The sequence below is a fragment of the Girardinichthys multiradiatus genome, chromosome 21 (assembly GCF_021462225.1).
Source record: "Girardinichthys multiradiatus isolate DD_20200921_A chromosome 21, DD_fGirMul_XY1, whole genome shotgun sequence".
Classification (NCBI taxonomy): Eukaryota; Metazoa; Chordata; class Actinopteri; order Cyprinodontiformes; family Goodeidae; genus Girardinichthys; species Girardinichthys multiradiatus.
This window is the reverse complement of record NC_061813.1, coordinates 19,827,077-19,853,996: the sequence shown is the minus strand read 5'-3', so window position 1 is coordinate 19,853,996 and position 26,920 is coordinate 19,827,077. Positions and strand designations below refer to the sequence as shown.

Here is a 26,920-nt window from a genome sequence, read left to right as displayed (position 1 = left end):
GAAAACATAAAAAGTTAAGGAATACACATCCTGGACCCTGAAGTATAAATATATATTATATCAAGTACGCTCTAGCTGTTGGTTGTTGTTTCTGCTTGATGCGAATGATTTTGGGGCTCAACAGGTTGGATCCTCTTTGTTGCATTTTTCTCTTTGCTCTTGGGTTTTTCCGAATTAAAAAAATGTGTTCACTGTTTGTTTTTTAAAGAAGTGCTCCCAAACCCGTGCCGACTTTTTCGCGGTTGACCCTTTAACACCTCTGTTTACTTCTCCAAAATTGTACATATATAATATAAATAATCCCCAGAAGATACGATCCTGATTTTATGGTGCCTCACTTTGAGGTTTATTTCCTGCTGCTGTGGTGGTTCAGAATATTTGTGACTTGGTGTCCATCTCCGGTTCTGCACTCTGCTTTTCCCTGAAGCAGCGCTGCCATTTCTGACCATGAAACGGTGAGAGGAGATTGAGTGGACAGCAATGGTTACTACATCTATGCTTCATAAATATGTGTTTGTGAGCGAGAGGAGGAGAACTGTGTGTCCTGCTTACTGTAAATATTTAGCTAAGGGTTAATGCAGGGCAGTAATGGGAAGGATCCTGGCGTTTATCTTCCCCCACTTTCCTGTCTGCCGCCGACTCCACCGTGCTGATGGATAGATAGTTAGTCTGATAGAAACGTGTTGGTGGACCGGGAAAAGCAGGGGTTAGATTTTGGCTAGGTTAATGTTTGACGGCTGCGGGGTCACCGATAGGACGGCAAGCCGGGCAAGCACAGTTAGGTCCGCGTGTGTGTGTGTGTGTGTGTGTGTGTGTGTGTGTGTGTGTATGTGTGTGTGTGTGTGTGTGTGTGTGTGTGTGTAGGGGAGGAAAGATCCTGGATTTATTCAGGGCAGCTGGAGTGTAAATCCATAAAGGCAAGAGAAACAAGGTTGGGAATACGAAGTTGGTTATTGTAGTGTATTTATTAACTCATTTAAATGATCACATGTTTAATCGTAGGAGCTAATCCCAGGGAATTCCTCTGTAATAATCAGCAGCTTTGTCTGACACACACGGGAGGGGAAGTGAAAAGCAGCAAAATATTCTTCAAGCAGTGTTTCATTTGAAAACCAAATGAACCTTCTTAAACTGGGACATGCTAATGCTTGTTTTATTTTCATTTAAATAGAAATGGTTGCATTTTTCTTTTTTTTACATTTTGACAACATCGTGTTGGGTCAAGTGTAAAAGCGGAAAATTAATATTATTATTTCTTGTGGGGGAGACACACACACCTATATGCTGAAATATTTTGACAAAATAAAGTCTGTTAAAATTCTTTTAAAATTACCAATATGTTTACATTCTCATATTAAAATCTCACCAAAAAACAATGCATCAAATAAAATAAAAAATAAGAAACAATTTTGTTTTATTCTCAGTTCTCAATGTCTGCTTTTCTCTATTTATTTATTTTTTCTTTCTGCCCATGATGACTGCATCTCTCATATTTATCTTGGTGCTTTTGAGGCTCCATGTTTTAATTATGCTGAAGCAAACCTACATGCGTTTGGTTCCTTTCTCTGCTCAAACACACACCAGCATCAGTCGCCCTCATTCTGGCTCTAAATTAGTTTTTGTTTGTTTTTGTTGGTGGAAAACTCTTAGGAAAACAAATGTCTTCGCGTTGTTGTGGTTACACTTAATGTGACTTGTGATTACATCAGCTCCGTCCAACTAAAATGAGCTAAAAGGCTCCGGTTTTCAGCTTCAGGTTCTCCTCAGTGTTTACACCAAGTTGTAAAAATACAGATTTATTTTGTTGATGTCAGGTTGCAATCCTATCTCTTAGGTTTTCTTTATAGCTGAAACGTAACCGGGCAAAGCAGAGTTCCTGTTGAGATAAGTGGGACTCAGGCTAGAGAAGGTATGTGTGTTTTAGGCTTGTAGGAAGGAGGGGAAATTAGAGGAATGCTGTGTGTTTCTGGGACTAGACTGTAATAAATATACAAGTAGGTTTAGTCTTGCTTTTATGTTTCCACATGTTAGAGGTGGGTTTTATTCTGTTTTTTTGTCGTAATTATATAATATAATTTAGTTATGCATTGAGAACAGTTCACCCTGAATATTATTTTTTTTTTTATTGAAAGAAATCAGTCAGTCTGATTTCTTGCACTTTTCGCATCTTACATTTCCATTTCATTTGCAGGAAGAAGTTGTTAAGATGTTTTAGAATAAATCAGTAGTTTAATGTCTGTTAAATGTATAAAGAATATACATTTAACATATACATATATAACCAATTTATATATTTTTTAAAGAAAGACAAAAATATTTAACTAAATTACAGAAAATCTAAAATCAGAATTTTGACCCCAGTTTTACACTTTAAATCACAGCGGCCTTGTTTTTTTTTTCTACAACCTTCTTTTCTGCGCTGCGTTCCCTAAACTCTGATAAATTGTTGGTGTGCCCCCTCATCCAGCTGCTGAAAACCTTGCCGAAGAACCCCCACCCCGCATTGCTTTGGGGATCAATTTTTCTGCTGCATATTGCAAAGCGTTATAAATAGTATGGCGACCCATGTAGTGTTCGAATCTATCGCTCCCTCCATCCTTCGATTCCCCCCCCCCCCCCCCCCCCCCGCTCCTGGCACAAAGATCTCTTGTTCCCCCAGTGAATGCGTGCTGCCCTGAGCCATTCAGGCTTTTGTGGGGTTGAGGGGCCCCTCGCACCCCCCACCCCCGCCTCTGCTCCGTCCTCTGCTGGGGTCAAAGGGAGGCAGGGGCAGGGCTTATCCGTGGTTAGTGGGCGAGGGCAGGGGTGTGCAAGGGGAGGATGGAATGATCTTGGAAAGGGTCCTGGAGAGGTGGGGGTATGTTAATTATAACCTCATTTCTGTTAAATTTAATACCTATCATTTTATTATAGTTAAGTGTCCAAGACGTCCAAGAATGTAACTAATACATATGTTTGTAAAATTTAAAAAAAACTTAAAATTCATTTGGTTTTATTACATGTTTAAAAAATGTTGCGCTTTAATTTCACTAATTATTTTTTCTGATTTATCATTTAATTCGATTAATTACAACTTTTTTAACATCTTTCTTTTTATTTTATTTTAACACTCCTTTTATTCTTAAAAAATGCACCGAGGTCCTGCCTTACAGCAGCCATTTTCCCACTAATATTGTTCTTATCTTTTTATTCTTTAAGGATTTACTTGATGATGGTGCAAATTGTGTTTTGGACAAGCTTAATTTGACTCTTCATTTTATTTTTTATTCTAAACTGACAACATTGTCTCTTGTTTCAGACACCGTTGACTTTAAAGAACATAAGTTTACCCAGTCACCATAATAAATCTTTATTTTCTTACAGAGGCCTTCTATCAGTCTTAAACAACATCCGTAGTAGATTTTTTACCCTAAATATACGCACATTAGCTTATAATCCACCATAATCACACTCTGATGATGTGTAAACTGTTACACATCATCTTCTGAAATGTACCGCTGCCTCATTGTTTCAGCGTGAAAGAGGATTAGGACGACGCTGTTAATGTTTTATCTCTCCACAGGTGTCTTCTCTGCCGCCGATGGGTCGTCGTCGGGGACATCAGCCATCGCCATGGGCGGGGCCAGCACTGAGTTGTCACAGCAACAGCAGGCCACACCTTCCCTAGCGCCTCCCTCTCCATTCAGCGCCTCGGCACCGCTCAACAGCACAGCCTCCACACACGTGAGTCCCACCACGCAACGCTAGCTGAAAACTCTCACCCCGCCCCACCACCACCCCACTCTGGCACGCATGAAAAAGCATCAAACCCACGGCGACGCACTCCATTTCTCTCTTTTCTTTCATGCTTTTATTCAACAAGCCCCGCATCGCTCAATTCACCCACATCTTTCAGCTCAAGTGTAGATAAACCATACGAGCACAAATAGCGTGCAATTAAATGCCTTCTGTGGCGAATCTCTAAGCAGCATTATTAGTCTTCCGCACGTTAATTATGTGTGGAAAGATACAAATAAATAAAGTGCGGGTTCCGACCTTGTGTGGAGTCACTTTTTATTGCAAGATAATGTATTGCCGATGCCTGGGTGCACCTGTGGAGGGTCGTCCTCATGCATTGAAAGCACAGAAATAGAGCTTTATTCTTGTTTTCCAAACATGTCATTAAAATGTGTGTATTCTCCTGACTAATTCGGTTCTATTAACCCCAGTGAACAAGGTTGTGAAGGATTCCTGCTAATTAAAAGGCACAAGAATTTGTTTTATTTTGGTGGGGGGGAGGGAGGTGTAAACAGAAAGAAATGCTCAAAATTGTCTCAAAATCATCGGTTTGAATACACTCAGGTCCCGGCATGAGGAATCACTGGAGGAAAGCGCCAAGGCTGAACGCATTCCCTATTATGTTTTCTATCATTTCCCTTAACAAGGAGAACGGTTCAGAAAACACATCTGGGCCGAGTTCATTGACCAGGAGTCACACCTTAAAGCGGGTCTAAAATCAAGGCCACACTTTAAAAGAGTGAGAAAATGTTTGGAGTTCCTTTAAAAAAAAAAAACCATGACGGTAGAAATATTAACCATGAAAGCCACAGTTAATCACCAAATTACCAAAAGCTTCAGAGTGTTTAGTGAGTTTTGGTGTGTACTACTAGCTTTTATTGAAGCTTACATCTGGTTTTCAGGCTGTTGTGTCAACCTGATCAGCTTCAAATATCAAAGGAACTTTCTTCTTGGTAGGAAATAAAATGAGAGCCTATTCTCCACAGTTGAATGGAGCAGGGATGAACCAGTTCTAGGTTTGAATAATTACAGTTACAGTGTTAAGGAAAAAGCCAGGTTTTACATTGTCCATAAAACCAAACCTCCAAAGGGCACCAACTGTTACATTTATTTTTAGACCTTAAGCAATGGAAGCAATTTGAAGAGGTCCTCAAGAAAACCAAAGTGATTAATCCTCCCAGCCTCACAGCGGCTGATGCTGAGTAAGCCAACGTTTAGTCTAATGTTAGCACTCTAACTTAGCGTAACCATGGTTTTAAGTGTGATGGTCTATTCCTGAAGCAGTTCAGCAAACCTCTACTTTTTCAAAATTCTTTATACAGCAGATGAACTCAGACACTACTTCCTTCAAAACTTCACAAAAGGAGCCTGAATGATAATGTTAGCATTCCGAAAAGTTTAAATGCTAGAACTTTTTGCCTGAAGCAATTCAGTTAGCGTCTCTTTTGCCAAAGGTGTGGACAGCGCAGATAACCCGAGACTCTACTTCCTGCAATCCTTCACTATAAGAGAATCTGTACAGCAGTATGATCCATAAAAAACAATTTTAAAGTCATTACAGCAGTTTCCAGCTCATCTTTTCTGCTTGTAAAGATACAACAGTCCAACTGCTGGGTGTAATGTGCTCAGAATACAGCCTGGAATGGGTCCATGTGGCAGACTCCAAATGTTTACTTGCTAAAAACATCAAAAACATACATACAGAAATCTGTTCATCGTCAGCAAAATATGCAAATTAGAAAATCATTTAATTGATGTTCTTGATTTATTTTCAAAGCTGACTTTTTATTTATTCTCATTGAGCCACGGGGTCTCATTGTAAGACCATTTTTAGAGTTAACAGGGATAATGTGATACATAATGTGTCTGTTGATGAGAGGGTTAACATGTGAATGAATGAATTAGGGTTAATGCTAAATTATCATATATTTATTCAGCAGGAAAACGATTAATAAAGTCCAATTACTTCTGCATAGATCAACATGTTTTGCATATTTTAAACCTATTCAAACAAACCATGATAATGTTGAGAACATTGATTTCAGGCACAATAATAATGATGTGAAACATTGTGAATCATAGTATGTATTGTCCAAACATGACCATCTTTGTCCATCCAAATCCTCTTTTTCTCCGAGGTCCTCTAAACGCTTTTTGTCTCTCTCGCTCTCGACCGTCCGTTTCTCCATCCCTCTCCATTCCTCTTCTTCCTCCTCTGTTGTCCTGTGATGTAATGACATCTGACAAGCTTCACAGTAGGAACGGAGAAATAGATGGAGTGAGGGAGGGGTGACTATATGATAAAGGTGGAGGGCCTTCATCTCTCAGTTTAAGACATGTTCCAGAGGACAAGAGAGAGGTGTGTTTGTGTAACGCAGGGTTTTTTTTATTTTTCTCACTGTTTCTTGTTTTTTTTGTGTTGTTTTTTTGAACGCAGTGGCCTGTTCATCTGGGAAACATAGAGGCCCTGAACTGAGTTCATAGAACTGACAACTGCAGACTGAAGCCAAATACAGGCTTCCCCCGTGTGTGTGTGTGTGTGTGTGTGTGTGTGTGTGTTCGTGTGTGTGTTCTTGTACTTGTTGCTGAGTGAGAACCATTTTTCGTATTTTTATTGCAAAGTGAGGACATTTTGACAAAGTGAAGACATTTTCCTGGTCCTCTCTTTTTCAAATTCTGTTCTTGGGACAGGGGTTAGGTTTAGGACTAGGGTATGAATTGAGTTATTGTTAGGGTTAGTGTGAGGGTCAGGGTTAGGCACTAAAAATCAAGGAAAATTAATGGAAGTCAATGGAAGTAACCGAAAAGTCCTCATAAAGATAGTAAAACACGGATGTGTGTGTGTGTGTGTGTGTGTGAGAGAGAGAGAGAGTGAGACAGTTTGCTGTTTTCAGTTCACTAACAGACTCTTAGCTTTCTGCTATTGGCTATTTGCCTTAGACAGAGAAAAGGGGAGTGTGAGAGAGACTTTAATGAAAAATGAATGCAAATGAAAAATGAATGTTGATGTGAAAGGGGGGCAGGATTATGGAGACAAGGGATGGAGGAGGAGGGGTTGGGAAGAGCCGCGGACAGCGGGAACAGCTTTCTTCACAGAAACTAAGGGAAATTAATACAGAATGGCATTTTGTTTTTCTTTAGATGTTTCCTAACTTTCCGTGAATTTTTAACGGGTAATTTAAAGAAGAATTGCACAGCGATTACTTCTAGAGCTTGTGTACTTTCCTAAATATTGTTAATAATTTTGAGCTTGTCCCATATGCAAAATTCTATGGTTTTTGATGTTGTTTAGACACAATAATATGCAGTAAACGCATCTCTAAAAGCCTGCGAATGTAAATAATAATTATTAGTTTTTAGGTCTGCTGCAGATCTCCATCCTCATTGAGTCTTAGGGAAGCGACAGACTTCCTGAACTCTCCAGTCGACCCTCACTTTAATCAGTTTTCTGCAGCGTCGCATGTTTTGGTTTGGTCACAGTGTTTTCCACCGCATTTAACAGTCAGCCATTTTGTTCTTTTAGGTGGAGCGGCTTCCCCTCCTGATGCTCCACCCTCCCACTTCCACCCCACCCATCGCACCACAACCCCTTATTTGGGAAATGCCTTAATTGGATTAAACTCTGTGCATCAGAAACACTTTGTCAGTATGTCAGAGTACTGTCGGGGCGCTCCGAGCCCTGCGTATATACATGTGTAACAGAATAATGAACTTTGATCCACCCCCCCGCTTTTAATAGTTTGGACATAAATGATTTAAATAGTCCACACATTGATTATAATTGAAAATGTAAATAGAAAATCTGAATTTATTTCAGCAATCATCAGTTTTCTCTTTAGGGTTGTTTCTATAACCAGCACATTGTGTTTCATCACGAAAATCAGCCTTTTGCCTTTTTTTCGTTCTTTGGAATTTATTTAATGGCCATTTTGCATTTATTTTAATAAATAAATATTTACCATATCATTTAGCAAAACATTTCTAATCTTTTATTTTGTGCCAAATATTAATCATTTATTTTATTTGTTAGATAAAAGAATTTTTTGAATCAAATACGCCGAAGTATTTCCAGTTTTTTTACATTTAGGCAATTTTTTTTTGCCAGCTGCTTGTTGGAACATTCTCATCGCCACTCTGTCAATACACATGTAACCATAAAAATCCAGTTGTCTAAGTCATAAAAAAAAAAATACCCTGGTGAAACACGACCTAATGTTGCTTCTCTGCTGTGTGTCCCTTCTTAGGCTCTGCCGGGCTCCGTGTTCAACCTGGCCCCCCCACACATGTTCGGCAACAGGCTGAACCCCAACTCCACCATGGCAGCTCTCATCGCTCAGTCCGAGGCCTCACCAGCAGGTACCATGATACCTAATGTGGGAGTGTGTGAAAGAGAAGAAGATAATGCATAGGTCACGCCCTCTTGTGAGGTCAAGGGTCAGTGATAGGCTTAAGCTCCTCCTGGAGTGGGCGGAGCTTCAGTAGATTTGTTGCCTTTACATGAGTAGAGGATCTCTGTGACATAACGTTACTCCTTCTACATGATAAAAGTCCAGCATGTTTCAGTCCGTCCAAAATACAGACGAGCTTAATGAAGGGAGTAAGGAGTGGTTTTAGCAATCAGGAGTAGCTGCTTCCTGATGCAAGACATCTGGTTGGCTACAGAGGAGAGAAGCAAGAGAAAAGAGAGGAAGGGGGAAAGAGTGAAGAGGAGGAAGTGGTTCCTGCTGCCAGTCATCAGAGCTAGATCCACTTTGACCCGCAGGTCAGCTCATTAATCAGGCTGAATGTCAGGGGGCTACAGGGCTTTCTTTCTTTCTTTCTTTACTTGTGTGTGTGTTAAAGACTGGCAGGTTTAGCATAGGGACATGCACAAACTGCGTTCTTTACGTAGAAAGGAATTCTATTTTGTTCTAGGAAAATTATTCCCTTAAATATAAAATGTTGCAATTTAAAATAAATGTAATTCAGAAAACTATGTGGAAGTATTAGCAGATTTTAAAATTCATGTAATCCATGTTTTTAAAATGTTTTATAGCGGTTAAAACTATATTACAACTGGGATGACACGGAGAAAATACCATTTGTCCTAAATAAATTTGATCGGCTTGCAGGGGTCATGTGAGGGGTCAAGCAAGGTGTGGGTGTGTGTGTGTATGTTTGCATGTGTGTATGTAGCGTGTTTACTTTGGCACCCATCTGGCGTGGGACTGCCGGGACGGAAAGGGTTACGACAGAAAACGGACTTTTGGGGGGCAGTGGGGGTGGAAGGGAGCTGGCGACTGGAGTGGTGACCTGGTGGGGGGAGGAAAAAATAAAAGCTGGAGTTTGACTGTCTTAAGTAGAGGGGAGTTTGCGCGAGTGTATACATGTAAAAGTGTGTGCGCATGTGTGATTCATTACTCTGACTAAGGAAAATGAGAAGAAGCGTCTGGCCGGGGGCCCACTGGGAGGAGAGATGGAGGGTTTCTCGGAGAGAGAGGGGGAAGCACAGGCAGTGTGACTGAAGGCTCGTGTCTAAGAGATGCAAAGAAAGGGAGATGTTTGTAGCTCCCAGAGACTCAAGGATGGTAGTGCATGTAATCATGGCAGGAGAGGAAACGGTCAGATAAGAAAATATTGTCCACACTTTTTATCAGAACTTTTTTTTTTTAATAAAATCAAATAACCTAGAAGTCATAATTTAAATTTTATTCTAAGTTTGCTCAGTAGGGAGTGTTTGTTCGGTGACAGTCTTTGTTGAAATCCAGCTGAATTCTGCTTTAAATATTTCAATACTTTGTGTTGAAATACAACCCCGTATTGCAGCCAAATAAGAAAAGAAATTCAAGGTTTTTAATCATGTTTTACAGAGGTAGCCTACATCTGTGTTGGTTTTTGTTTTCTAGACCAGTGGTTCCAGAGGTTGGTTTCGGATCGTGTTGGTTTAGTGTTACTGCAGCCCCTTCATTCACACTCCACTAGGAACGGGCCGTTATGAGTGGATAATCTCTACAGTTTCAGGATATTTACACAAAAATGTTATACATGCATAAATGCATGAAAATATCTAAAATATTTTATTTAAAACAGAAAAGCAGCAAGTAGACTAATTCAGCAAAAAACAATGTAACATATCAATTGTTATACTATTGTTGTAAAATTATTGCTATATAGATTTTTATACATAAACTTAGGCAAAGTAATACAATAAACCCCCGCTAACTTTAGTAGAAATTTCTCAGATTATTAGACATTTTTTTTGCAGTTCTGCTCCTTGTAGAGTAACAGTGGGAGCAGCTTTCTTTCAACCTGCTGGCTGGCAATGCGCAGCAACGGGGGGAGGGGCAACACTGCATGGCAAGCTCCGGTAACTGGTGCACTTTCCTGGAATCTCATTTAAAGCACCTGAAGCTGTGGAAACAGTATGTTGGAACAGTTGAGCAGTTTTAAAAGCTTCACCGTGCCCAGTCTCTGCTAATCTGTAAAAATACTCTGTAAATATATGTAATTGTCCTGCAGCTTAATGGGGAGTTCTGTGGCTTACTTAATTTAAAATCATTATCATACAAGCCGTAAACTAAATATATATATATATATATATATATATATATATATATTTTCTGACATAAATGTGTAAATATAAGGAACAAAACCGTTAGTCTGTGTTTAAATGCAGAGGGAGCAGGAGGTTAGAAAACAACATGGTCTTTATAAGATGTTTTAATATTTTGTTGGTGAACAGACTGCCTCCAACTTCACATCCGTATGTTCTTAGATGTCGGATTGATTTTCAGTGTGTGTGTGTGTGTGTGTGTGTGTGTGTGTGTGTGTGTGCAGATCAGGAGGTGGGAGACGGCAGCGGCGGATCTCAGGGTTTCTCCATAAGAGCTTCTCCTAAGACCACCCCGCGGTGAGTCCACAACACACACACTCCCTCCCTCTCTCACCATTTACATTCCTCACTACCCCCCATACTTCAGACCCCCCCACTCCTGCTTTTCCCTTCGCTGGCCCCTCGTCTCCTTTTCTCTCTTCCTCTCAGTCTGCACTTACACACATTCCCTCTTTTGCTTTTAGCCCTGCAGGCAATTCTCACTCTCTTAGCCAACGATAGCTTGTTTTAAAGGAGGTAACTGTCATTCTGGTTCACTTAAAAAATGTTCTTGCTTTAAATCACCCGTGGACGGACAGTCGGAGGATTTACTGTATCTTCTACTTTTGGGAATACTTTCGTGGGTCTTTCACGATGAGAATATTGATCCCAGAGACACATTTCTGGTTGTTTGTTCTACTTTGTGGGATGGGTGATACGTCTGGTAAGGTTGCATGAGTATCACTGCGGTTTATATCAGTAATGTTCTTGATCAATATGGTGACAGTACCTTAACTTATTTATTATCTTTAGAAATTCATTTTCTTTCTGTTTTTTCTTCTCTGCGCTCAGCTCTGACATTAACTTTTTAAAAGCAAGGTGCAAAATCCCTGCCGTCATTTTTCCGCCACATCATCGTTTCCTATCCTCTCCTGCCGTCCCTCGTTTCCCCTCTTTCACACTCAACAGATTGTTTCAACAACCAAGATTTATCGCATCAAGACATCGCACTTCGTCCTCCCTCGCTTTCCCCCGTCCTTCTCCAGCTCTCTCGTGCAGACGGAAAGCCTGGCCCCTTTTCATTACAGGCCACTGTAACAACAAATTGATGTAGTTTTATAGCCAGCAGTGTCTATGTTTGTCTGACATTTATGTTGGGTCGTTAATCTCCCTATTGACCTCTCCATCTCTCCTTTTTCTGTTCGCGCTCCCTCTTTCTCCCCTCCTTTCAGCTCTCCCATTGGCGGCCTGCAGATCCGCTATGACTCCTCAGGGTCGTTGCCGGGGCCAGGGCTGGGGTTGCTAGGGGCCGGGGGAGGTGGCTGCGGGGAGACGCTGCCCCCGGTGGCCACCAGCATCGAGCAGCTCCTGGAGAGACAATGGAACGAAGGCCAGAGCTTCCTGTTGCAGCAGGGAGCACAAGGCGACGGTGAGTGGACGCAAACCTTCGCCTCATCCAACTCTATCCATCGTGTAGCTTCTGCCGTTGTCTGTCGGTGATCTGCTTGTCTTAACATCCCTTCAGGGATCCATAAAGGGAAAATGAAAAAGCGAAACGACAGCATAGCGTAGTTGTTAGAAAAGCCGTCCTTCAGCAGAACCTGTCAGATTGAAACAACCTCCTTCTCGTCTCATCTTGTGGTCCTTGAGCTCTGTGCCAAGTCTAGATGTGACTATAATCTGTGAAATAATCTGAACTGAAACTATCTCTGTAGTTATGCTGCTATAGGCTTAGGCTGCTGGAGGACATAATGACCACTTTCACCCTCTTTGCTACATTCTCACACTACTCTCCAATTTTGCATTATTTGCTGTTATTTCAGCTTTTAACTTTGTTCTCTCTTTTCTCTTCCTAGAAGCTACACCTGGCCTGGCTCTGTGTCTACCTGTGACACCTTTCTGGAGAGGGGAATCGTCCGAGCTTCTGCTGGCAACAACTTAATGCTCATCCTCTATTGATGATCCACATAGCCCTGTCCTTTAGTGTTTAACCCTTTCTCTCTCCTAGACATGGCGATTGACTGAGCTTCTACTGTGACTAACTCTATGTGCTCACTTTCAGACTCTAACCTTGAAAACTGGCTCAGAGTTTATCTGTTCTTTCTTTCTAGGTGAAACAACTAAAGGAGCTACATCCATTAACATTTACTTTTCCTTCCCATAGAAAGTACTTCTGGATCAGTGCTTCTTTGCTCTCTTTGTGTCTCTGCTCTGTTCTCTCAAACCCCCAGTCGGTCGTGGCAGATGGCCGCTCACACTGAGCCTGGTTCTGCTGGAGGTTTCTTCCTGTTAAAAGGGAGTTTTTCCTTTCAACTGTCGCTACATGCATGCTCAGTATGAGGGATTGCTGCAAAGTCAACACCAGTGACTGTCCACTGTCTCTACATACTCATCCAGGAGGAGTGAATGCTACAAGTCACTGACTGGATGCAATCTGCTGGGTTTCCTTAGATAGAAAAACTTTTTATCCAATTTGAATAAAAAGCTAACTCTGACTGTACTGTTCAATGGTTAGGATTAATTGGAATGTATGTACCTGACTGTTGTGAAGTGCCTTGAGACGACGTGTTGTGAATTGGCGCTATATAAATAAACTGAATTGAATTGAATTGAATTGAATGTGCATTAGGTAACTGTGGCTCAATTTGACCTCTGACCCCCTAGTGGAAACGTATCAATCACTGGATATTTGAGCGTGAGGTGTTTGGGGCCAGTGTTGTGCCTGAAGGACTGACTGGTCTATCAGAGGAAGCATCATTATCTTCTGTGTGGTTAAAAGATCAGTCCCTCCACACATTTTGTAACCACTTTCTTTAACATGAAAACACCTGTGTTTAGTTTTTTCATTTCACTTTGGTGTCACAGATGCTACAACAAGATGTTTTCCCTTTCTGCCTCTCCTTCCATCAGTGGTGGCCATGTTGAAGTCCCTCCACCAGCTGCAGGAGGAGAACAGGAGGCTGGAGGAGCAGATTAAGACCCTGACAATGAAGAAGGAGAGACTCCAGCTTCTCAGCGCACAGTTATCAGTGCCTTTCACCCCGATGACTGCTTCCTCGGGTAAATATACACCCACACACACCAGCACACACACACACATGGTTTTGTTAGAGCTCAAGGTGAGTGGATGTGGAGAGATAAAAGTCTTTTAGTGAAAGTCTTGCAGGGCTTTCAGCACACAGAGATTTTATTTTCACCTGTTTAGACCTACTGTGGCTTTCAAAGGTTTTCATGCCTTCGTAAATAAACATGTTGCAGCTATAAACCTCAATACATTTATATGCCAAGTTCCATCCACTGAAAAAAAGGACATTTTGAAATGAAAACTATTTCAGCCCAGTACTCGATACTTTTTTATTTTTAAATCTAAAAACTCTTTGTATTATGTCCCATTTATTCTGAGCCCCCTAAATGAAACCCAGTTCAACCAATTTCAGATCTTAGGTGGGAGATCAATTATTGATCATACATGCCATAAGGCTGTTCTTCATGTTTTAGGAGAGTGGCTGCAAGTTTTTAAAGTTTGTCACAAACCATGAAGGAGACCCAGCAAAGGTGTAGAAGAAGGTGCTCTGATCAGAGAAGCCCAAAACTGACCTTTTTGGTTTGCATGCAAAACATTGTGTGTGGTAGAAAACATGACCCTGAACACAACATGCCCATGGTGAAACTCGGTGGTGGCAGCACTATACTGTGGGCGTGCTCTCAGGAAAGCTGAGCAGAGCTGATGTGATGAAGGACGGAGCTAAATGCAGGGCAACCCTGAAAATGAGACTGGGGTTGATGTTCATCTTCCACCAGGATAATGAAGCTAAACATTCAGTAAGCGCCACAAGGGAATAGTTTGATTTAAGTTGGTCTCAATCCCAACAAAATATATTAAATGTTGTGGTTGTAATGTGATGAAATGTGAAACAGGGGAGTAAATGCTTTAGTGCGGCAGTGTGAAGCAGCCAAACCAGCTGTCTCTACGCTGTGTTTGTTCATGCAGGTGATGTGAAGGGATCCCACCTCGGAGCCACAGACTCATCTTTACCTGTGGCAGCTCAGGTAAGAGCAGAAAGCTACACTGCAATAGTGTGTGATAACTTTATTAGCCAAGGTTCACTGCAACAAGCATCTGTCATGAGTTTACAGTGCATGCTACACTAGGCAAACCCTGACGGCATGTTTAAGTGTGCAATAAAACAAACTGAATGTAAGACCATTAACGCTCTCTGTCTGCCTGAACCCCAGGACACTGCGTCATACGGAGGTCACAGCAGCAGCGGCTCCACCTCCTCGCTCTCTGCCTCTCCCTCCATCTCCCAGAGCCCACCTCAGCCGGCGCTCAACGGCATTGCCACCACGGCCGGGGTGGGTGGGGTTGCGGGGCTGATGGGCGCTCTAGGTCCAGGAAGCGCGTTGGGAATGGGTGGAATCGTCGGAGCGTTGAACGGAGTAATCCAAGCGCCAGCGGGGCCCGGCAGCCCTCACACTACAGGAGCGTCGACGGGCGTCACGCTCCCCGTTAATAGCAGGTATCTGACAGCAGCTTTATCTTCCTGAATGCTTTCCAGATGAAAAGCTGTTCTATTTCCACGGTAAACAGGCCATTTAAAACATATGAAACATACAACAAAACCGTTTCTTTTGCTTAATATGTGCACCAGGACAGAAAGCTTAAACTTTTTGTATCTTTAGGGTCAGTTAATAAGTGGAAAGTTCACAGCTTCCTGTTTTTCTTTAACCTTTGCCTTTGTGTTGGATTGAAGCAGCTTGACAGGTAGTAAGAACAGGTGAGACAAAGTTCTGCTGCACATCACAGGAACCTGTACAGGTGCATCTCTAAGTATGAATGTCATCAAAATGGTAATTCATTTCAGTGATTAAGTTGAAAACGTGAGCTCATATTACAGAGATTTACCACAGAGAATGTTGACTTTGATGGTAATTGCTTACAGCTAATAGAAACCCACATTTTACAATGAATTTGAATATTATAGAACTATTAAAGTATTTTTCATACAGACACGTTGCCTGCTTACATGGATATCCATGTACTGCACAATATATGTCTTTGCTGATTGGTTGGTCCTTTTGCATGAATTACTGCATCAATGTGGCACGGCATGGAAGCGATCAGGTTCTGGTCCTGCTGAGGTGTAGTGGGAGCCCTGGTTGCTTTGATAACTGCCTTCAGGTCTTCTGAATTGTTGGGTCTGGTGTCTCTCGTCTTCCTCTTGACGATACCCCACAGAATCTTTGTGGGGTTCAGTCCAGGTGAGTTTGCTGGCCAATCAAGCACATTAACACCATGGTTATTGAAGCAGCTTTTGGTACCTTTGTCAGTGTGGTCAGGTACCAAGTCTGGAAAATTATATCAGCATCTCCATAGAGCTTGTCAGCAGAAGGAGGCATCCTGGTAGGTGGCTGCTCTGACTTTGGAGTTGGTAAAACACAGTGGACCAACACCAGCTGATGACATGACACACCAAATGATCACTGACTGTGGAAACTTCATGCTAGGGACTCTTCCTTCAGACTGATTTCCAAATGTTGAGCAAAACTTACTTTTATCTGAAAAGTGTTTTCTTTCTCCTGAGCCCAGGTAAGACCCTTCTGTTGTTTCAGGAGTGGCCTTGACACAAAGAATGCAGAGGTTTACTTGTTAATCCCATCAATGCTGTAGTTCTCCGTTTTTTTTGTGTGCACCTTATCCAAAACACTTTTTCCTACCACTTAATTTTCCAATTATATGCTTAGATATGGCACACTGAAGAACAAGCAGCTTTCTAATCTTTTGAGAAAATGAATTTCTGGTTTTCACTAGCTGTAAGTCACAATCATTTCAGGCTGTGAAATGAATCTAAAATGAGTTTGACCTTTTTAATGGAGTTACTGAAAGAAATGCTCATTTTGATGATATTCTCATGCACCTGTACAGGAGTAAAATCATACTGGTTGTGTTATGTAATGTCCTGTGTTGTTGGTGTGTGGCAAGGGAAACAGTTTGATGCCATCATTGGTTTATGTGCGTTGCGTTAGCAGCCTTGTTTCTTGTTGTGTATTTATTAAACTCTCCTGATGTTGCTGGTTTTGTCTCGCTGTGTTTCGTTCCCTCAGCGCCGCTCGCCTCGGCCTGCTGTCTGAGCAGCAAAGACTGCTTCTGCAGCAGCATCAGCTGCAGCAGCTGCTGTCCTCACAGTCTTCAGCGGTACGCCACATACTCACAAACTGAGATCAGATTCTTCTTTTGGGTTTGTGTTAAAACCACCAGCCTTGTTAAAGTTTCCCTGTTACCCTCCCATTCTGGTCCTGTTTCCCTTCTTTCTGTCTCAGGATCAGCAGCAGCAGGCGTTGCTACTCCAGCTGATACAGCAGCAGAAGCAACACCAGGACCTCCAGCAGCTGCAGTCTCTCTCCTCCACGACCCAGATCCCCTCCATGCCGCTCTCTAACGCTCAGCTGCCTATCGCCAACCTGCTGCCCAGCACCCAGGGCCAAGGCGCCATCGCAGCCAACCCCTTCCTGACGCTGCAGCACGCGCACACCGACACGCACGGTCCGGGGGCGGGGAAGCCCCGGGTAGCAGAGAAAGCCGTGGGCATCGCAGGCCAGGAGAAGACATGACACTCTTTTGTTTTTGATTGTTTTGTTTTTTTTCTCTTCAATAAATATGCAGAAATGTAAGATCAGCATTTTGGTCAACTTCAGAAACCCATGTTTCTGTTGAAGTATTCTTTAAAGTACTGCCATTCGTCTTGTAGAGTTCCTCGCTCACTCAAACTGGGCCAGCTCACTTTGGTTCTGCAGCTTTTTCTGGTATAAAACTTGACCCTGAAATCTGTTTATATGTGTGCTATTTATTTCAATCTAACTTATAGTTTTGTTCTTTTTAACCGTAGAGCGGCTTTCTTGGTTCCTATTGTCTTTAGTTGGGTTTTAATTTAAAAAGTTAGTGTCTTTTCCTCATATTTTACGTCTTTTAAATCATCTAAAAGGTGAGTTTCCAAGAAAGTTTAAAGTTAATTGTTCCTGTCATAATTCTGATTCTTGCTTCCTCTCTTCTTGGCTTCTTCTCATTTCTGTCATGATGTTTGACTCTCAGGGGCCTCCGCTAACCAGAGCTGTTAGCTCAACAGCCAAGCTGGCATACAGACCACTGCTAACCTAAAAAAAAAAAAAAAAAACTAGCAGCAATACATGAATGAGAGTAAAAATACACTTCCCTGGAATAGCACTGAACAGTAGCAGGTGTATGTTTGACATCTGTCTCTCAGCAGTCCCGAGGGGAATATTGGGTCAGCGTTGTGAAACAAAAAAAGAGATTGCCCACATGTTCTGGCTGCTGCCTCTCTCCCCACGTCTCTTTCACTCTGTGTGCTGCAGATTCATTAATGTCAGCGAGCGAAGCGTCTCACTGTCACCGCAGAAGCCTTGCTGTTGACTGTCTCTTTTCCGGGCCCGATATGGGGGGGCTCTGTCAGGGATGTGAACCGCTTAGATTGTTTTGGGATGCTGTAAATCCACATAGCTTGGAGTGTAAAAACTATGAGGTCATGCAGTTTGTCAGCAAATAAAGCCTTTTTCCTGTCCCATCTTCCTGATTGAGCCCCCCCGGTTGCACCTACCTCTTCGAGCAGAACCTAAAAGGCTAACCATGGTGGCCACTTTAAAGAACCCACAACAGTCAGGACTGGCCGATCAGGGCCCAAACCCAAGTGCCTGATGCCAAAGGCAGGGAGGGTGGGGTTCATTTTCACATTGCTAATTTTTTTTTTTTACCTCGCTCCTGGTGATTACGCTGTGCTGTTAAAGGCACCGGATTTAAGAGAAACAGTTTCCAGCTCTATTAATAGAAAAAAAAAATTCTGCTACATTCTTTAATATAAAGAAAAACAACTTTTATGTTGTTTTTTTATTTATCTGGAGTGTTTGTGTACTGTTCGTAAAATGATATATTTTAGAAAAAAACTCACTGGTTTTTGCGATTTAACATCCTTTTGTACTACTGTGTAGTTTTGGTTTTTTTTTGTCCTCAAACACAGTCTGATTTTGCTGTAAACTTCCTCTAATGACGTCTGCTCTGTGTCATGTGTTTGAAAGCTAGAAGCTATTTAATAGTTGGTTGATTTGGGGGTAAACGGGGTTGGGGGGTGTATATAGATGCTTGTAGGGGGTGTGGCACAGTCTTTACCTCGTCTAGTGTACATAAACCTTTGTCATTGGCCGTCTGGTGTACATAGGTGATTGTGAATGGCCATGATGCCAATGAAACCTGAAGTTGGTGTGTGAGAGAATGTTTTAGGACCAGAAAAATAAGATTAACAGTGACTGGACACACAAAAGTATTAATTTATTTTTATATGTGCAGGGACATTGTGGTTCTTTCATTTTTAAGGTTTGCACCGGTTCATTGATTACTGTTTTTTTTTTTGTTATGTTTTTTACTCCGGGGCACTATGTTTTCATTTGTCCACACAAATGTGTTTCAATAAGTTTTGTAAAAGAGGAAAATAATTAAGGTGGGAGTTGGGTGAGGAGTGGGATCTCATATTGTATTTCAAATTGCAAAAAAAAATAAAAATAACCTCTGGTTTGAGAAAGTAGTCTCTTCTGTTTTTAATCTTGTATGTATAATAGGACTGATGGGAAATATTTTCTGGGAAATTTATAAAATGCAACACCTCTTAAAATTGTATGACTTTTCCTTTTCTAATTTCTTACAAAACATGAAGGTTGGATTTTTTTTTTTTAGGTGTAAGAGAGCTAGAAAGCAAGATACATGTCTTTATAAAGCTAAATATCAAATTGTTTTCCTTTTCCTCTGGTCATATGAGGGGAGTTTCATGTTAAATTTCAAGAATTTTTTTTATAAAATATAATTTGAGACCTAATAGCCAAGATGTATTTATTTAAAACTCTATATGGTGATATGACTCAACTCTTTTATATAAGGTGTCATAAATTAGGAAAAATTGCTCATAAAAGGTTGCAGTGAGAGGAGGGGATTTTATTTCACTTGACAGATGGTTTTAAGGACAAATTTCTTTACCATTAAATGTTGTGCTTTTATTCCTAATAAATACACGTCCCTGTTAAAACTGATGGATTCCTGCTGCTAAAACATGAAGGTGGTTGTTGAGGAATGGGATCTGATGTTGGCTAAAACTGCAAAACCCAAAATAAAAAACTTCTGGATTGCCATTCTGTAAGTACATAGACCAAAACTGGTGTTAAATATTTTCTGATATTTTTCTGTTTTTGTATTAATTTGGTAATCCTAAATATACTTTTTTTTTTTTTACAGACAGACAGCTTACAGACAGTACAGCCACAGGTCATTGTAGCTGAATTTAGAAAGCGAAGCACATCTATAACTTATTTTTTAAATATTTATTTAATAAAGTTGATAACTTTTTAATATTTTTGATGAATTCTATCTGGTTCAGTTTGTGAGCAAATTTGTAAATCAAATTTCAATGATTGCTCTAAATAAAGACAGTTAATTTATTTGACATAATTTGCTGTATTAGGTGAGAATTGTTTCTAGAGTGGTGCAGCAACAGGATTTTATTTTTTATTATAAAGGAAACAGAACTCGTCAGGATGGGATTGGATAAGAACCGAATGTCTCTAACAATAAGAGGTGTGCTTTCAGTCCTTAAAAAGGCACACATACTGAAACTGGTCAATTCCAGTTGTTTGTGGAAATAAAGAATAAAAAAGGAAAAACATCTGTTTGTGTGTTGTTGAGGTGGGGGCACCATGCTGCTACATCTGCCTCTATCCTGGTAATTAAAAGCCCGCTTTAGTCCTTCGCCCTCCCTTCAGCAGCAGTTTGCAGTTTCCAGTCACCCTCCACAATCTTACAACCCCCCTCCTCTAATACCTTTCTCCTCTCTTTACCCAAGCACTTGCTCAGCCCCCACCAGCCCACCCCTCTCCCCCGGCCCTGTCAATCAAAGCCGGGCTGTTTAAACAGCATCCCCCCTCCCTGCCTGCCTGCCTGCCTCCATCAGAGCTGCCTCACAAACACACACGGAGCAGAGCCGCTGTGGCCTTCATCGATCACACCCTCCCACACCTTCTGAGACCTCTCTTTGGGAGGGTTTAACAGCTGAGGGTGGACCCCTGTGCGCTGCCCCACCAGGTGCCTGATCAGAAAGTCAAACCCTACCTAAGTCCTGGTTGTTGTTGGGAGACTAGCTCAGAGGTAGCAGGCCAGCAGGAGGGTTACAGCCTGGATGATTGTAGGGCCGATGTATAACCGTGTGTGTGTGTGTGTGTGGCATCAGAGGCTCACTGAGTCACTGAATCCCCGCAGCAACAAAGACATCTGATTTACACAGAGCAGAGCAGATTAAAAGGCATCCAGATTTAAATCTCCAGGATCTCTAGGTTTTTAAGAAACTTGCAGAAATGCATGAAGCTTTTTAGGAAACTAAATTATTTAGCTCAGTTAAAAAATTTAAATGCATGTATACAATTAGACAATATAATGTCTAGAAATGAGGTTAAATATCTACTTGTGTTTTATTCGGCTTTCAGAGTGAGAGACTTTCATATTTAATTGATGGTACTTCAAAATAAGCCGTTCCCAGATTTATAAGGGAGCACAGATAGGGTAAAATAAGCAAAAATAACTATAGTAACATTTTAAAATGACAATTTGGGGACCCACTTAAAGCTAACCTGGGGATTCTCCTAGTGTTATAACCTTGATTACAATCTGAACCTATTTAAGAAAATAAAAACAAGAACAGCATCATAATGACGTTTGTGTTAAACACAAAAGCAACATTCTTTTAAATAACATGCTGACTAATTCAATTAAAATAAAATAAAAATAGAAGTGCAGTAACAGTGGGAGGTGTGGTGCTACTCTGTGCTTCATACAGCAGGAGAAAACTGATCATTCTGGTACTTTGTGGCAGCTCAATAAAAGGACTTCAGATTATAGGAACGGTTTGATTTTTTTTCTTTGGCAGAATTTGAGATTAACTCTAAAGCCTCGGTAAACCTTGATCCTGGTATCCAGACCCTGTTGTAAAGTTTTGTTCCTGAGCAACCACTCTGAAATATTTCTACTTGTGCATAAAGTTCACCGCCGCGGCTTGGTCGCAAGCAGCAAAAAATTCACATTGAAATGTTACACTATAAATGTGTCAGATTTTTGATGGTTTTCATACACAACTGGTGCATTTGTAAACCATTCTGGTGCTCCAAAGCAGTCGCAGTCTGCTTATACATCAAGATGCCTCTGTATATTCAGAAACTACTTCCTGGAAAAATATATAAACCACATATAGTATAACTAAACATACTTGGACAAAAATATGAAGGAATAAAACATGACAGGACCTTTTACTTATTGTAATTTTCCAATGTCCTGCTGCAGCGCAGCGGGAATGAAACCATGTAACACGTTCATCAAGTGCCAGCTGTAATTCCTGCACAGGTTTGGACGTTTATTTTTTTGTTTTGATTCAGTTTAACTGTTTAATTACTCCCCACCCCCTCCCCAACTCCATTTGAGCAGCAGCAATAAGCTGCAGAGAGGCTCTAGTCAGTGTAATAAACCATTAGCAGAGGTGAGCGTGGCGCTGCTGTGTACAGTAATGCCGTGTAAATCATCTCGGAGTGGCTGCCATTAGGAGGCTTAATCCTGGCCAGGAACTTGGAGTCAGCTGCCAGGGGCCCCGATCCGGTGCCGAGTGGAACCAGATCCGGCCGGTGGAGGTGTTTAGGGCTGTCAGTGCAAGAGGGGAGGGGGTGGTGGTGCAGGAGAGTGCTGTGGGGGAGAAACAGCTGAGGAGATTCCCAGGACACAAGTCTCTATGTGTGTGTGATTGTGTATTTGTGTGTGGGTGTGTTAACGTCACCCCACCACCCCCACCACACACACACACACACACACACACACACACACACACACACACACACAGAGGATTCTCTCCGGTGGGATAATGGTGGCAAGGAGAAACAGCAGGACTCAGCCTCATCCCTCTTTATTCTCAGCCTGTCTGTATTTTCTTGCTGTAGTGATTCTCCTCCGTCCCCCGCGGCTCACGCTCACACATTCACATAAAAATATTTATAAATATGACCCATCCAGAGTTATTTCTGAGGAACAAACAATGGAAAGAATTTTAAAATGACCCATATATTTTCATATTTTGCACAACTAGGCGGTTCAGTAATAGTATTTTATATATAAATAGAAGACTCTCAGGTCTAAGAAAAAAAATAACTATAAAATTTGCTTCCCTGGGTAAATCAACCCCATTACCCCGATGCCCCAAAATGAAATTGTAAAGCGCTGCATTTATAGGAGCTAAAATATAACAGAAAGCAGTGTGAATGAAAGGGTGAATGGGAAACACATCACTCTGCGGTCCACCATGTATATTTGGATAGTAGCCTAATAATAGTCCTATTAAACAGCAATAAATAAACAAAGGGCTGCAATATTAAATTTATTAGATTCAGCGCTAATTATACCTGAAGTAGATTTCTTGTTTAAAATAGCAGTGGTGTTTGTCACATCTTATAAAAAGCACAAAAAAAAAAAATAAACTTGCTTAAAATGTTACATTATATGTCAACATTTCAGAACTTTAACATATTACAGTCCTTAGAACCAGTTGCCGGTTGTATAAATGGTGAGCCGTGTGTAAAGGACTGGGACCCGGTGATTCAGCGGTGTTTGGGCAACTCGCCTGCCGCTCGGAGTGAAGCGCTGCGCGGCCAAAGATTTGACCGCACACCGCTACACGCGGCTCTCGCTACCGGCGAGAAGTTCACGAGCTACGAAAACCACAACATCAGTAGAGAGGAAAGCATAACAGAGCACAAGCGAGCACACACGGTCAGCGTGAAAAACAAGGGAAGAGGATCTGAGTGTTTTTCTGCGGTCTGCTTTTCCCCTTTGAAAGGGGGAAATGCAGCTCCGCGGCGCGGCTCGTTTCCTCCGCAGAGAAAGAGACCAGTTTACGGCAGCTGCCGCTTCGCTTTCCGCCGGGCTGGGTTTTACTAACACCAGACGTTTACTCTAAATTTACACTAAATGGGCTTGATCTAAATTCAGATCCAAATAAAGATCAAATCTTAGAATAATTTGCACTGCGATTTTTATCTGGTATTCTGCGGATTTATCGCTTTAAAATAAGACCAATTTAACAAAAATAATTACTTGCGTGAATTTCCAAACATATAATTTGAAAATACATTTCAACATAATTATATACAGAAAAAACACGATTTAACCGGTAATATTTATGCATTTATCCACGTTTAATTTTAGATCAGTGACATTATGTAGCCTTATGGTATGAATATTTATTAATAATACGAAATCAGAATATTTTTTACCAAATTATCCCTCTAGTACCATTATATTAATATCTAATTAATGCAAGTAATATCCATTTATTACTTTATATAAAAGTGTTGTATTTGTTGACCTCTAGTCTGCTGCTTTGAAGACCATCAACCAGAGCAGATAGCTGCATGAAAAACCACATGACCCAAACAGAAATCTACTGAATTATGTATAAATTCAATTCAGCTCATTCAGAAAACTCTTTTTACTTCATTGTTTGTATTTTTACCTATATGTTATATTTTCTATTTGCCTTTTAAACTTGGTGTGCTATACACAATCCTAACAATAAACTCTAACATGCTGGTTTACAAACTGTTGAGAATAAACCTGAAAAGCTAAATAAAAACTGCTCTTCCTTTAAAAATTTATTCCTGCCTGGACAGAGAACAAGAGCCTGCATTGTATTTCCTCTTGTATTTACCTTCACATGTGAACTGGGCTCTGGGTGAGGAATGAAACACCATTAGCAGGACAGGTGGTGTTGGCAGAGATGAATGTAATCTTGTGGGGTTATAATGAATGTCACGGGATACAGATCTAAGATGAGATCTGGTTTGATCATCAGGTAAAAATAGATCAGTCACCAGCAGATCATTACTGATAATTACTTTCAAATGGTCGCCTGTGTGAGGGGTCTAATGTGATAAATAATTCCTGCCCTGGATGGTGATGGCAGGTTGAGAGAATATCGTGTGCTGGTGTCTTATTTGATTATTAGATAAAAACGATAGAGTAGAGCAGAGGTGCATCACTAATTATTTCTTCTTTTTTGGACTTCTTGTTAGGAGGGAAATGTGATTTTGGTGTTTATGGTTCCAGATGCATACCCAATTATTTACCCTTCTGCTGCTCTACCTTTGTATTTTAATGATGTGCTGAAAGACAACAGGGAAGGATGCGGAATTAGGGATGGTCTCACACACAAACTCCCTCATCGTAGTGGGATAAATGCCTTGCTCAAGGACGCCACGCTCTCTTTTAAAGAACTGCTCCCAGTGGGGACATAAAGCCAATTCTGCATCTTGAAATCTGAGCAGCCGAAGTTAAAGAGACAGGCTGCAATCAGGATGAATTAGAGAACAACAGGCGTGTGAAGAGAGAGAGCTGGGATTTGTCCACCGGCAGCAGCTGTTAAATGGTATAAACCCAAGCTGCAGAATGGTACAGGCCGACGTGGGTGAACGAGAAAGACCTGCCTCCAACCTATGAGCAAACCTCATCTATTATGCAGACTGGAGACCCTTGCATGTGCTGGACAGAGGCTTTGTGTGTGTGCGTAAGTGTGCTTTGGAACTAGAGGGGAAGGAAGGGAGGTATGCATACACACACACACACATAGAAATGTCCACAACTGATTCCTGATTTGGTTTCTTTGCTCCTGAATATGCTCCCAGAGCAACGGTCCATGTGGGGTTTTAAGACTGCAGAAAGATGTTGCACATGTTGCTTCAGCTGCGATAACTGGAATAGGATACCAATAAAAGCTGCTTAAGCTACAGACGTGTGTGTGCCTTGTATGGACATGGAAAAACGCGTATAAGGAAGCAGCCGTTCATCTGTCTGCTCGCTGGCATTTATGTTTTGAGCTCAGGCTACGAGTTTCAGTAGCTTTGTCCCCTAAAGCAGCAGTTAAATTGTTCAAATTAGGGAAAATGAGAAGCATAACTTTACATTATTAGGTTTCTTCTTTGATTTGACAAATAAAAGTTATGATAGAAATAAATCAAACCAAACAACTTGTCCCAGTTCTTCAGGGCAAACTACTATCCTCATAGTATGTGATGTAAAATATTTTTCTTGAGTCTCATAAAAGTATCTCAGGAAGTTCATTGAAATACAACATGAAGATATTTGTAGTGTATATGCTCTAAAAGTATTTGTCTGTCTACTTTTACATGTACATGAACTTTGATGACATCCTATTCTTAATCTATAATGTCCAATTTATTGATGGACCCACGGTTGCCAGCATTAGCAACTGTAACTATTCTGTAAACATCTTCCACAGAATTTTGGAGTGTGTTCATAGTTAGATGAGAAAACCAGAATTGCAGCCTCAGCTGTAATTAATCCGAAATGTGTTCAAGAAGCTTGAGGTCAAGACTTTGTGCAGGCCAGTCAGGTTTCTCCACACCAAACTTTATACACCTGCTGCAATGGAAGTTATTCGAACACCAGAATTCATTGATTTGATGTCGTGACCCAATACATCTGGCAATATAGTGTATGTATGCCAGTGGTGTTTGATGGCTTTTGCCATTTTTGCTGTTGACATTTACTCAAACATTTCAAAGTTTAGCATCATACGCTGATGATACTTTAGTAATTGTTGACAATAAAATATTTTATTCAATTCCATCAAAATTTAATTGAATTGTTAAAATTTTTCACTTTGTCCTTCTATTATCTGTTAATCACTTCTTGGTCTCTGGATATCGTGTTTAGGCTGAGGGTGAAAGAAATCTCTTTATTCCATTGTAAAAGTAAGTACAGTATCTTGCAAAACTGTTCATACCCTTTTGCTGTCAGTTTTTGCTGCTCTACAACCACAAACAAGTATTTTATTTAAATTTAATGTAACACATTAACACAAAGTACCAAATAAGTGTTGCATTTTTCATAAGTTCCATTCTGAAATGTGTGGCATAAGTATGAGATTAAAGCTAAACTTTTGCCATGTGGAGGAAATCTAACACCCTGAAGACACCATCCCCAGTATGAGGCACAAGAGTGGCAGTATTATGGATACCTTTCTTCGGTATTTACAAGGTGCAAACTATGGAATTTTTGCTTATACTGCAGCCTTCTTTTTGGTTGGTTTTACCTGTGGGCAAATTTAAATAAGGTATTTGTAGCAGCTGATTATTAATTAGCTATTCAATTCAGTTTATTTATATGGCACAAAAACACAACAAATATTATCTCAATCTCCGATATCATATACTGAAATATATAATGAAATCAGTCCAACAACATAGATAGATTCACATTCATCTCATTTTATCCTGTTTATAATATAACTCAATTAAATTTATTGGGTCAATTAATTAGTAAGTGTCTGCGTGATACATTCTTAATGTTGCATTGTAGTGCCAAGGACTGTACTTTACTATAGTGCATCCTCATCTTGTTTATCACTGACTGGACCAAAAACAAACCCATTAGATCACAGTAACTAAGAAACAAGGCTCAATAATCTGCCT

General features: G+C 40.8%; 1 protein-coding gene across 3 annotated transcripts in view; it reads left to right on the top strand.

Annotated features, from left to right (window-relative positions):
- The window catches only part of mllt10 (MLLT10 histone lysine methyltransferase DOT1L cofactor), a 48,687-nt gene extending 29,751 nt beyond the window's left edge, over positions 1-18,936 (top strand). For all 3 annotated transcript variants that reach the window (XM_047349322.1, XM_047349323.1, XM_047349321.1), the window contains 9 exons: positions 3,563-3,723; positions 8,022-8,133; positions 10,594-10,666; positions 11,581-11,777; positions 13,259-13,408; positions 14,340-14,398; positions 14,585-14,868; positions 16,454-16,544; positions 16,670-18,936. In XM_047349322.1, the coding sequence (XP_047205278.1) occupies positions 3,563-3,723; positions 8,022-8,133; positions 10,594-10,666; positions 11,581-11,777; positions 13,259-13,408; positions 14,340-14,398; positions 14,585-14,868; positions 16,454-16,544; positions 16,670-16,960 (1,418 nt within the window). In that variant the 3' untranslated portion in view covers positions 16,961-18,936. The remainder of the gene's footprint in view (positions 1-3,562; positions 3,724-8,021; positions 8,134-10,593; positions 10,667-11,580; positions 11,778-13,258; positions 13,409-14,339; positions 14,399-14,584; positions 14,869-16,453; positions 16,545-16,669) is intronic.
- Positions 18,937-26,920: the final 7,984 nt, after the last annotated feature.